General features: G+C 45.0%; 1 protein-coding gene across 1 annotated transcript; it reads left to right on the top strand.

Annotated features, from left to right (window-relative positions):
- Positions 1-6,363: 6,363 nt before the first annotated feature.
- prpf4bb (pre-mRNA processing factor 4Bb) lies at positions 6,364-13,279 on the top strand. Its single transcript, XM_083680314.1, has 15 exons — positions 6,364-6,424; positions 7,235-8,482; positions 8,892-9,032; positions 9,264-9,425; positions 9,536-9,617; positions 9,857-10,064; positions 10,668-10,741; positions 10,917-11,007; positions 11,222-11,369; positions 11,501-11,638; positions 11,781-11,934; positions 12,036-12,150; positions 12,246-12,397; positions 12,589-12,675; positions 12,907-13,279. The coding sequence occupies exons 1-15, from the start codon at positions 6,366-6,368 to the stop codon at positions 13,108-13,110; spliced, it is 3,063 nt and encodes a 1,020-aa protein (XP_083536440.1). The 5' UTR covers positions 6,364-6,365; the 3' UTR covers positions 13,111-13,279.
- Positions 13,280-13,359: the final 80 nt, after the last annotated feature.

The following is a 13,359-nucleotide window of genomic DNA, read 5'->3' as shown; positions in this document are numbered from 1 at the left end:
AGAGAATAATGGGATCACTCTGTTTGGAGCAAGGCCTTCCTCTGTGGTTGAGCCGCATCAACAGTGTCAGCAAATTCTGCTCACTGCCTCATTTTGGTGTAATTCCTTTGAAAAAGAAAACATCAAATGGAAAAAGACATTCCACCACTCATCAAAACAGCACAATGTTCATATTCAAAGCACATTTGTCTCCCATTACAACAGACCCAGTGCCAAACCTCTATTGGGGAGAAAGTGTGTGTGTGTGTGTGTGTGTGTGTGTGTGTGTGTGTGTGTGTGTGTGTGTGTGTGTGTGTGTGTGTGTGTGTGTGTGTGTGTGTGTGTGTCGTGCGTACGTGCGTACATGCGTACATGCATGTATGCCTATGTGTTTGGAGAGGGGGTGAATGAGTTTAAGTTTGGGATTTTGTGCATGGAAGGAGAGATGAATGGTTGCTCCACCACCAAAGAGGGGGTAGGATGGGGGGATTATATGATCCCTTGCCAAAGCCCCTTGAAACAACATTTGAGAGTCCTAGTCACATGCCTGATTTGTTAAGTCACACCAAAGGTGCGGTCATGGCATACCCTGCCGTGTGAAGTAAGAAAGAACGATGTACAACGACTGTACCACTCTGTGCTTTCAAATTGTAAAGTCTTATTGGCTTTTCTTTGGACTCTTTCTTGTTTCAGGAAGAGTCCAGTAATTCCTAAGTATAACAATAATATGTAACACTGCTCTAAATGATGTAGTACTTTGATTGCAGTAGCTGGCAGGACCTAGCCTCTATACAGTTTAGGCCTTTGTTTACAACACCTATAACAATCCACACCCATACATTATACAGTGAAAGGGAGGAACACAAAGACGTCTGCAGCTCCTGGTCTTTAATCCTTCAACCACAGCTGGTGTATTAAAAATGGCCACACCCAGGAGAATTATGGGACAGTGTGGGTGTGAACTGACTCTGAGATGCCTCCAGTCAAACATTGGCTCACCTACAGACTTGCACATACACAGCTTGGATCTGTGTGCACTATCTATCTATCTATCTATCTATCTATCTATCTATCTATCTATCTATCTACCTTTCTATATACAGTATATATCTGTTATATCTTTCTCTCTTTCTATCTTGCATCAATGGAATTGGTCAGAGTGGAGTCGTCTCCTTTTCCTAAGTAACTAGCAGTCTTTGTCAGGTTTGAGCTGATGTTTCAATGTAGAGGGTGAAATGTCATTGTAAAGTAAATAATATGGCCAGCATTCTCAAATAGTATAAATGATGGATGGATTTGCTGCTCTTCCCTCTTTTAATTAAACTGTATTTCTCTTTGTCTCAGGTGTGACAGTTACTTTAAGCATGTTGTAATTCTTCCACAACGATGCAGGTGTTGCTATCTGGGGGCTCATCCGGGACTTTGTGTGTTTGCACCATTGTGCATTCCATTGGAGCCAATGCATGTTCATATGACTAAAGTCTAGCAGTTTTGACATTAAAATGACTGTATACATTTCTGTATACATACAGAAATGACCCCTTTTCTCAAAGTTATTCTCTTCTCCTTGAAGATACCAACACACCGGGATGTCACATGAATCTCAGCCAGTCTGCTCTCCTGGTGCAAACATAAATCCCAACCTCCGACAAGGCCATATGCTTGGGGCGTGCTCTCAAAAGCGCTCCACTTCTCCCTGCAACTCCTCTCCCGACCCCTCCACTTGCAGCAAACCAAACACCGAAAGGCCCATAAAACTAAACTGGAAAGAAGGGGAGCAAAGACAAGAGGGAAAAGACAAAAGGATGGAAGATGGAGGGAGGCATCTGCCAGGGAACAAAGAACATCTGCGTGGATGGAGACAGGCGTTCCCCAGGCTCAATGAAAGGCGTCGTGGGCCTGGACTATCTACCTCTACGGCCCTGTACCAGGAGGAAGTCATCTGGAGCCATAACTCTGGACCCGTCTACACACTGAGACAATGGTGCGCTCGCAAAAAGGCCTGAGTGTTTTTCACTGACCCAGTAATGGACTGCGGTCGCCATCAGGAGCATCTGCTGGAGTCCATGTTTTATGGGCTTGTCGTTATTGTGTCTCTGCTGAAGCCCAGAGAGTAAAGGTCCCCCGAGCTGGAAGGAGACCTGACGTCTGCTCACTGTAATTCATCTCAATGACAAACCAAACTTCCAAAGACACAGTTCTGATCGGTAGGCTATTGTGACATACTGCTTCACTTGTTCTCTGAACAGTGACCACTGCTTCTCTTGAACAGCAAAAACAGATTTTTTTTTATACTACATGGACCATAGTGGAATAAAGAGATACTTTGTGGCTCTGACCTGGGTCGAAAAAGTGTTTGAGGTGTGGTTGATTTAGCTTGTTTGGTGCATCGGCTGGGCAAGGTTTGCACTTTGAATGATTATTGCAATGGTTCCATTGCACCGAGAAAGCTATATCAAGTGCATGTAAAGTATTCAAAATTACTTAAATACTTTACATAAATTCATCCTAGGTCTGGTGTAGCTGTGTCAGGTATTGGCTGTTTCATGTCCTGGCCTGTACTGGGAGATCTCGTGGGTTTGCGGTATGGGTCATGTGACCTGTAGGTGGAGGAAAATTCACTTCATTATCAAGACAGGCTGCAGAGGAGTTATTACTTGCACGAAAAAAAATTCATTAAAGAAAAGAAGGCCAGCTGACATTTTTCTCCCTACTGACAGTCATGCATGTGTTCATTGACATACTGTACAGGCTCTGAATTGCACGTACATGTTATGGCAAAGGATATAAAAATGTATCCACAATGAACCACTGTAATGCACAAGGAGCAAGGGCAAACTCATAGACACAATAGGACGAATCCTATTCAATGTGGACCACATCGAAGTAGTTGTTGTAGTAATCTCAGCTTTACTGTAAATCCTACAGTCAACTGTCTGGCAGTCTACAGATCCAGAGCCAGACTCCTCCTACGGTACAGCCATACGCCATGCCTGTGATTTAGTGGGCACTATGGGACAGGGGCCTCCACTAATGGAATATCTAATGTCTGTACGTCCGACACTTTAATCTCTGGTGAGACCTGCAGCCTGCACATTTACGGTATAAATCAGAGACATGCTGCTCAGAGGAAGACCGGAGATGGCAGTAAGTTACAACCCACAGCCCCTCTTCCAAGGAAAAGGCGGAATCTTTTGACTTGGCTGTGAGGTGTTGCCTAGGGATGTATAATGGAGGGAAGCAATCAGGCTATATGAGTTGAGACAACCAACCAAAATATTTGTATTTTGTTACAAATGCTGTAGTTAAGCAGAAGGAGGGAAATATAGACTGGATATTAATAGAAAGGGAAGAGTGAGATCCTCAAAAGCTATGTTGCTGCAGGGCCAAGTCCTGTGTGCTTTGCTGCTTTATCTATATATAAGACATTTGCCCTTAGTGCATCTCCCATCTGCCATGTTACGTATGTATGACATTATTGCAATGTTACCCCTCCGTAAGAGGCTTTCATGAAAGCACTGCAGTACAGAACCATTCAACAGTTCCTCCAAAATAACACAATTTACAGCTTCAGACAAAACTGTGCAGACATACAGTATATTCTCACAAGCTACTGCCTTTAGTGACACATTCTTACAGGCTAAAGTTCATGTGTTCTATCAAGCAGTGTTTGAATATAAACTATAGCTGTTGGTGAAGACTGCTGTCTATCAACTTGCTTTACAAAAGCCTTTATAAAAGTGTCCTTGGCCTGTATAAAGAAAAGACCTTCTGGACAGCAACTTGATCCCTTCAAAAATGTTTTATTTGCTGATGTATTTCGGAGAAAGCTACTTCACCAAAGCATAATGTCACAATATGACACATATGACACATGACACAACATAATTACAAGTAGCACCACCCTGCTGATTATTTGCTCAATCAGGTTCCACGAGAGAAAGGATCTGGTCTGTTAAGCTTTGTTCACATTGAAGACCTTAATACTTAAATCTGTTTTGTTTTTCAAATATGTTTTGGAATACTAACTGTTCAAACTGAATTTCCAAGAGACCAAATCCGATGAGTGTGCGTTCAGACAGTAGTCTAGTGAAACAGACGTCAGATTGTTGCAGTAAACAGTGACAACACACGTGACCTTCTCCTCAAATACCCGATGTAAACCAGCTACGCTATCGAAAAGGAGTGAGTTTTACCATCTTAACTTGGTTATACTAGTTGCCATAGTTACGACAGGACCCTGTGCAGCGTAGGTGGTGCTGTCCTTGGTCTGTATTTGTGCTTTCCTTGGTCTGCAAAGGTCTTTCTCCATCCACTCTAACAGTTGTACTGTAGCATTACCACTGAAATTGATGTGCATTTCTTACATGATTCTTAGTTAAAATGTGATTTATAGCACCAGGCAATGCCATATCTATGAGGTGTTTAATATAGTGTGCCAACTTAAAAATGGCAATACCTCCTCCACACTGACTTTCAACACGGAGGCCCCCCAGGGCTGTGTGCTCAGTCCCCTCCTGTACTCCCTGTTCACCCACGACGATGGGGCTTAAGTGGAGAGCGTCAGTAGCTTTAACTTCCTTGGTGTACACATTACTGGTCCCACCACATCGGCACAGGGATCAAGACAGAGCTCCAATGCCTGTTCTTCCATTTGGCATGGACCCTCAGATCCTCACCAATTTCTATAGGTGCACCATCACTGCCTAGTAGCTGCACCACCCATGACCGAAGGGCTCTTCAGAGGGTGGTGAAAACAGCAAATGACATCTACTCCAGGAGGTGTCTGAGGAAGGCCTGGAAGATCATCAAAGACCGCAGCCATCCGAGTCACACCCTGTTCTCTCCGGTACCGTCTGGCAAACATTACCTGATCATCTGGTCTCGGACCAACAGGTTCTGTGACAGCTTCTACCTCCAAGCTATAAGACTTTTGAACTGATATCCCCAGCTGCTCAGCATCACTAGAGACACTTGCACACCATTTACACACACATACAAACACACACACACACACACACACACACATACATACATGCACATACTCACACCCCATGTTCATCATTGCTGCAATATTATATTTATACTATTTATCTGTATATTTCCATCCAAGACTACACCTATTGTTTGACTGTTTTTACTACTGATAGTATATTGTGTACTGTATTGTTATTATTCTATTTTTATTGTACCCCTATTCTTGTACTTCACTACACTGTTGAGAGGTAGCTCGAACTAAGCATTTCATTGTATGTAACAGTTGTATCCTGTGCACATGATAAATAAACTTTTATTTGATTTGAACTTCACTTCACAAAGTTCCTTTTTACTGTTGGACTTCTGCCTATGTAAACACATTGAAACAATGCACTCCTCTTAATTTGCACTCAGAGACTCTCAAGTGTGGTTGAATCTGTAAATGAGAATGTCCAACAAATCCATTGATAGGGTGAAAGAAGCTTGGGGTGCTGGGGGGGGTAGAATGGGGGTGTCGGGGAGTGTGTTGTGGCGGGCTGGGGTGTTGGGGCTAAGGCACTGATTTAATGAGAGTTTGGAGGGCCCTGTCAGACACCATGGGGGGTGCTCAATGTCTAAAATGTAAATGTAAAATGCTCTACTCATTGAACATCATTTGAATGTGCAACAAGAAGAAGAAGCACTGGTTACAGGCTGGGATGTATACTCCGCCTATCCTTGGGAAGCATCACTATAATACACAGTTCCTACATATAAAATATGTATGGACTGGAACTCAAGGTGGTTTATCTATTATGATCCGGAAAGAGTGCAAAAGAACTGACCATCAATTCTTAACTGTTTTGAAGTAGGCCAACGCGAAATGACATGGAAGAAAATTGTGCTCTCAAACTTATTTTGTAAAGTTTGTGTCAGTGTGAGTCGTCTTCCAGAGTTGCAAGTATATTGTTAGACTTGAATAAAGGCTGAACTAGGGGTAACTAGTTCTGCTTTTTGACACTCAGATGACGGTTGACAGGCTGATGTAAGTTTCATTATAGGGGGATATTTTATATTTTTAGATGAGAGACAGGAGAGACATTTAAAAAGAAAGTAGAGACAGACAACGGTTTAACAGAGTGAGAGAAACCTCCTCATTGCCGCTGTCATTCATCTTTCGCTGTCTTCCAAAATGCATTCTTGCACTCTATCTAGAGGGTATTCTGAACTTGGTATACGGTCTATGGAGTGCAAGAACGCATTTTGGAACACAGCCTTTGTCTATTTTCCTGAACCAACATCGTCCTCTAGTGGACAAAAGTAAAATTCAACTCAGTCGCCAAAACTGTAGAGGGCAGAATTACAGTTGATTGGTGTTGTGCGTGTACATTGTGTACACACTGGAAGAAGAGATTTTCCGGTCGAGGAAAATGGCCGACGTAGAGATGGATATCGCGTCTAGAAGAATGAATAATGGGAACGAACACGTGTAAGATAATTTTGGAGATTAGACAGTCATGCAAATAATTGTATATTTACCTGTTTCAATTATGTCGTGAATTAGTCTTTATCTTCAATATATCACGGTTTAATTCAGCGCTAATTCAGTATCAGCTAGCGAGAGGACTAGCCAACGTTAGCGAGCTAGCTCTTGACTCAAGCACAGAGTGTACAAAAGTGTTTGCTAACCTCATGATACGAATACGGTGTTATTTTCTACAGACGATAATATAAGGAATATATGATCATTTCAAAACATACGATTTGGCATTCCAGCTAGCTAGCTAGCTAGTTAGCAAGCAACAATCCATTGTAGATAGGCTAGCTAGTTAGCTAACCATGTTAGCCAGCTAGCTAATTCGTCTTGGCGGTCAAGTAGGGGAGCAAAAATAAATAGCTATGTAGCTGTTGCTAGTAGCTACAAAGAAAGCTTTGTTTTGTTGGATAACTTGGCAATTTGTCTTTGCTTGCGCTGTAAATTATGTTTATAGCACCAGTTATAGCCAATTTCTATATCAAATTACAAAAAAGTTATCTAGCTAGCCACCGCTTATCGTTAAGCTCCGCTTGTTGATGTTATTCTGAGCCTGAGAGTTTGGCAAGCGGTAACGTTTGGTTACAAGGCAGACAGATGCACCTGTTAGGTGCTCCACCTGAGGGACGAGAATACAATTCCTAAATCTTTACTTTTTAGCAACAGCTGCAACTTTCAAGAAGTGTATCCATTAGATACGTGTTTGTTTTGTTTCCTATGACCTCCCAGACATGTCCCTGAACATTACATTTTTTTCCCGAACAGGAAACAGGATTTGGAAAGTCAAGAGAAAAGTGGGAACGATGAAGAGAGTGGTGACATGTCTGAGGAAGAGGAGGAGGATGAAGAGGGTGGAGAGGAGGAAGCTGAGACCAATGGAGAGAAGATTGAAGAGGGGTCCAAACATCACAGCAGTGGCAGCAAACACAAGAGGAAGAAACACAAACACCGGAGCAAGCACAAAAAACACAAGCATGCCTCTGAGGAGGACAAGGACAAGGAGCGCAAACGCAAACATCGACACAAACACAAGAAACACAAACGCAAGGATGGCTCCTCTCCATCTGGTCACGGCATCAACAGCTCCAGTCACAGAAAAACGGACACCTCCTCCCCCGCTATTGGGATCCCTAGCCTGGACGACAAGGCCTTGCTGGAGGACTTAGAGAAACAGAGGGCCATGATCAAAGCTGAGCTGGATAGCCAGCTGATGGAGGGCAAGGTGCAGTCAGGCATGGGCTTGATTTTACAGGGTTATAACTCTGGCTCCGAGGAGGATGGAGAGGGGAGAGTCCGCAATGGGGAGCAGCGCCAAAGGGGCAGCATGGGTAAACCTGTTTCACCTAGAGGAGGAAGGAGTGGTAAAGCTAGAAGGGACTCCACAGAAGCCAGCAAATCAAGTTCCAAGCGCCACAGTCGGAGCAAGTCCAGGGACAAGACAGGCAAGGAGTCCAAGTCTGACAAAACGACCAAAAGCAGCAAAGACGCCACTGTCAAAGAGCGTGGCCGTGGCCGAAGCAAATCAAAAGACAGGAAACGCTCCAAGAGCGGGGATAGGTCCAAAGACAGAACCAGGAAGTCCCCTTCTCCCTCCAACAGGAGAGCAGAGCAGAGGGCCGGCCGTCCTGACAAACGCTCCTCGCCTCAGCCTGACGAGAGGCCAAATCTAGAGCGCGGCGCCCCAGGACGGAGGAGTCGGTCACGGGAGCGTCCAGGGCGGTCGGCAGAAACAGAGAGGGACAAGAGACCCACTAAGTCCCCATCTAAGGACGCTTCGTCCGGGAAAGAGAACCGGTCCCCCCACAGACGAGCAGGGCACAGCCCCCTGAGGAGGCGCAGCGCTTCCCCCCGCTCCAGAGACCCCCACCAGCCCGCAGCCTCCACTGCCTCAGATAGGGCCTCCAAACAGAGCACCTCTCCTCCCAGAGCCAGGTCCCCAGCCAGGAGAGGCCGCAGTCGCTCCCCAGACGCCAGGCGGAGGGACATGGATAGACAGGACTCATCACCACTGAGGTAAGTTACTGGCCAGCCATATAAGTGTCCCCCTGCTTTCACTGTCCCGTACAACGGCTGTGTTATGAAATCTGACAGTCAGTTATTCAACATGCACGATTGCCAAGTCAATAAATGCAGACACCAAAATGTAGCATTTTAGCGTTTTCAATGGCACGTGGCCATAGATTCCCACGGAGTCAGAAGATTGATTATTGTAGCATTATTATGCATTTCACAGCTTGTTTCATGTTTGGTTAGCAGTTATGTTTTCCATATAGACATGGGCATGTCCTGTAAGCCTTATAACATATTGCCACATTCCCTAAGAAGAAGGTTGTGTCTCTTACTTTAGAATGTGATGTCATAATGTACTGTAATCTACTGTAATGTCAAGTGTTTTGCTCAGCTGTGTGTGTCTCTCCTACAGGAAGCGTCCCAGGCCAGAGGCGGGGCCAGGCAGAGAGAGGTCACGAGAGACCAGCCCGAGAGCCCCCCGCCGCAGGATGAGCCGCTCACCCTTGAGACGAAGGTCGCCGCGGCGACGGAGTAGATCTCCGCTGAGACGCAGGTGAGAGGAGCTCCCAGACACTGTATGGATGGTGTATGAAGAGCCATGGGTGATGTCAAACACTCCAAAACTGAAATATTGCACTTAACTTAAAAATAACGTGTATAGAGGGTTTCATTGAGTCTCAAAGTGCTTGACATTGTAAACCCACCTCTACTCTATGAATTACTACCGCCCTGTCGATTGATCATTCAGTGTGTAAGATTTGTACCCCTGTGTTGTGTGTGGCAGGTCGCCAGAGAGGGACAGGTACGGCAGGCTCAGACAGTACGGTCGGCGCTCCATGTCCCGGGACCGAGACAGGAGGAGGAGGCGCAGCCGCGATGAGGACAAGTTCAAGGGCAGCCTATCAGAGGGCATGAAGGTGGAGAGGGAGTCCTCAGGGGAGGAAGTGTGAGTAGACAGATACTACAGCACCCTGCTGCCTATGATGAGCTACATTATGAAATAAATGTACAATGTTGAGGTCTAGCTAGGTCTAAATTCTTCACATTTGTGTGCAGATTGGAGGACTTTGACGGCGAGGAGGTGGATGAAGAGGCTCTCATCGAGCAACGCCGTCAGCAGCGCCTGGCTATCGTCCAGGTCAGTTCACTTCTACCATGCCTCAAATTTGATATTAGGTAACTGACAAAAAACTGCTGATTTACTGACCTCAAACTCTACTCTCACATTATTGAAGCCGGCCTAGTATACTCAAACTCCTTTTTTCCCAGATTGTTGTTTTGATCACATCTCCCTCTGCATGATCATAGTTTAAATATATATTTTTAGATGATCAAATAAATAAATGTAATCAACCAATCCCACCTCTCCCTGTGCAGAAATACAAGGGTGGGAACGAGGACAGTAGTTCGTTTATGGCGTCTGAGCCCAGCAGTCCCCAGAGCAGCACGCGCAGCCGCTCGCCCTCGCCAGACGACATCCTGGAGCGTGTGGCTGCAGACGTCAAGGAGTATGAGAGGGAGAACCTCAACACCTTCGAGGCCAGCATCAAAGCCAAGCACAACCTCATCGCCCAGGAAAAGGATGGTAAGGACGGTGGCAGGGACAAATCATAGATGGATCGTAGACAAGAATCTACTGGTGAATGGTGAACTAAATTCTGGGGTGAAATAGTTATACCAGATATTTATCGTTCATTATCTACCAGTCCGACCTGTCTCCAAAAGTGACTAGTGTCTCCAGTTCTGTTTACATTCTGAATTGATGGACTTTCATAGCGTATTGCCTCTGCTTTTTTGTTGTGTAAATATTTGTATTAATCTGACCTTTCAGATGAGTTCTTTAAACTAGATGTGGACATCCACTCTCTTACTCCAGGGCCCCTCTCTTATAAGGTGTGCTGGCATTGACAGGGGATACAGCACAATGGCACTCTCTCTCTTCTCCCATGCTTGCCACCATTGTCTTGTATAAGGCCTGGGAGAAAGCTGACAGTGCAAAGCGGTTACTGTACGTGTGCAACTGACATTGAAATGCAATGTTGCAAAATGCAAAAACCTGGGTTGATTTGTTAGCCTTAATCCAGCCCTAATCATGTTATGCATGTTTTGATCACTACAGAATGTTTTCGCAAATGTGACACATTTAATGAATACTTACCGTATGTTGTTTCTCCCCCATTTTCATCAGGAGCCAACCCAAAGAAGCCCTCGGCCCCTGATATGTTTACAGAATCAGACGACATGTTTGCGGCAGACTTTGATGTAAGTCTTGGAGGAACAGGTCCTTGACTGTGTTTATGCCTATAATTTTTATGCCATTCTTGTTTCTGATGTAAACATGTATGCATGCCTGGACCTAGTGCATCATGTTGATCTCGTGCTTCTAGGCTTTGTGTCAGTGTTGCTGCCCCCTCATGTCTGGTTGTTGTCTCTTCAGAGTGCCAGGATGAGAGCAGCAGGTGTGGGGAAGGACTTCAAGGAGAATCCCAACCTCAGGGACAACTGGACAGATGCTGAGGGTTACTACCGTAAGTGTTCCCTAACAATTACACAATCACAAAGGTTAAAACCCTCTATGTTTTTATATAAATATGTCTTATTGCAAATCAGAGTCTATGGAATTTTTATTGTAATCCAGTATCAGGTAGTCTGAATTATCTCATTCACTCTGTAAGGTGTTGAAGAATCTCACTTCTAATTAAACTGGTTCTTCACCTCCTCCCTGTGTGTTCCATGGTGCAGGGGTGAACATTGGGGAGACCCTGGATAAGCGATATGATGTGTACGGCTACACGGGCCAGGGAGTGTTCAGCAACGTGATCAGGGCCAGGGACACCGCCCGGGCCGGCCAGGAGGTGGCAGTCAAAATCATCCGCAACAACGAGCTCATGTGAGTCCTGGCAGCAGCAATCTCATCCATGACATTTTTAAAATTTACCTTGAAGGTGCTTTCTTTTAAAAAATTATTCAAGTTTTAGTGGATTATTATGGTCTACAATTGTCTTGTTTTTTTCTCTGCAGGCAGAAAACAGGGCTGAAGGAGCTGGAGTTCCTCAAGAAGTTGAACGACGCCGACCCTGACGACAAGTTCCACTGCTTGCGTCTGTTCAGACACTTCTACCACAAGCAGCATCTGTGTCTGGTGTTTGAGCCTCTGAGGTACTGAGAGAATACACACTGCACTGTATTACAGAGAGACTGCATTAGCACTCCATTATGTCCTCAGTAGCATTATCAGAGTGATGTTTGTCATGTCATCTATCCCACTGTCCTAACCTGTTCTCTTGTATCCCCTACCTAGCATGAACTTGAGAGAGGTGCTGAAGAAGTATGGTAAAGATGTTGGTCTTCACATCAAGGCGGTGCGCTCCTACAGTCAGCAGCTCTTCCTGGCCCTCAAGCTTCTGAAACGATGCAACATCCTCCATGCCGACATCAAGCCTGACAACATCCTGGTAAGATGCCTAACATATGTATATCACATTAGTGTTCCGACCAAAACTACTCGGACGGTCCTGACTAACCAACTGGCTATGCCTCGTCTTTTCCCCACCAGGTGAATGAGTCTAAGACCATCCTGAAACTCTGTGATTTTGGCTCTGCGTCGCATGTGGCTGACAACGACATCACCCCGTACCTAGTCAGCAGGTTCTACAGAGCTCCAGAGATCAGTAAGCTTTGTCAACTATAAACATCAATATTCTCTCAATCGTTGCCTCTGCTTGGATCTAACTCATTTTACGTGTCTTGTTTCTGTCTGTCACAGTCATCGGGAAGCCATATGACTATGGTATCGACATGTGGTCGGTGGGCTGTACGCTCTACGAGCTCTACACCGGAAAGATCCTCTTCCCCGGCTCCTCCAACAACCACATGGTGAAACTGGCCATGGACCTCAAGGGCAAGATGCCTAACAAGGTACACTGTCTACCATAGAATTGTTAACAACATTTTGATATAACTTACTCTGTGGTGTCCACAGCAGAGAACCTGGCTGGTATTAGCCTCTACTAAAGTTATATTTTCCTTAGAAAAATGGGCATTGTTGGTGCCTGTAGTTTTAAAGGAGGGGATGTGAATGATGCAATGTTTTGTTTCTCTGTTCCCAGATGATCCGGAAAGGCCTGTTCAAAGACCAGCACTTCGATCAGAACTTGAATTTCCTGTACATTGAAGTCGACAAAGTGACGGAAAGGGTTTGTGGCTCCTTCTTACGCTATATTTTGACTTTTCTTGCTTTTAGAAAACAATCCAATGATGAGTAATGTTGAGTGCAGAACACAAGCTCTTGACTTTGGCTAGTAATCATGAATTTCTTGCTGGCTTTCAAAATGTACATAAAGACTTTTAATAGTTGAGAAGGTTCACCTTTCTCACAGCAATCTCTCTCTTGCCTCCCTCCTCCCCTCCCTCCCACCCTCCTACAGGAAAAGGTGACTGTCATGAACACCATTAACCCCACCAAGGACCTGCTGACAGACATGGTGGGGGGCCAGCGGCTGCCAGAGGAACAGAAGAAGAAGATGATGAACCTCAAAGACCTGCTGGACTCTACACTGATGCTGGACCCAGCCAAGCGCATCACCATCAATCAGGCCTTGCAGCACCCCTTCATCCAGGAGAAGATCTGAGCACAGAAAGACCATAATACTACCACCATACCAACTAGTAACTACCAGACCAGCCCTGCCAGAAAACACCGCAGTGTGGCAGCCAAAATACAGACAGACTCCTATTGAGAATGTTATGGATTAATTGTTTTCTCTCTCCTCCCTTTTTTTGATTATGATGGGTACAATATCTTGTTTTTATTGTAAATAAGGCAGTGAAATAGACATTCATGGAAAATTGATTTTGTGAGTAATATCATTGTAAACTCC

This window comes from Argentina silus, assembly GCF_951799395.1.
Source record: "Argentina silus genome assembly, chromosome: 1".
NCBI lineage: Eukaryota > Metazoa > Chordata > Actinopteri > Argentiniformes > Argentinidae > Argentina > Argentina silus.
Note: the sequence above shows the minus strand (reverse complement) of the source record. Positions and strands in the feature narration are given on the sequence as shown.

Bases quoted from the DNA above. Each gene is read 5' to 3' on its own strand.
- prpf4bb (XM_083680314.1), top strand. From the start codon at position 6,366: ATGGCCGACGTAGAGATGGATATCGCGTCTAGAAGAATGAATAATGGG. The intron at 9,426-9,535 runs GTGAGTAGACAG...ATTTGTGTGCAG, and splicing joins GAGTCCTCAGGGGAGGAAGT to ATTGGAGGACTTTGACGGCG. The intron at 12,676-12,906 runs GTTTGTGGCTCC...ACCCTCCTACAG, and splicing joins TCGACAAAGTGACGGAAAGG to GAAAAGGTGACTGTCATGAA.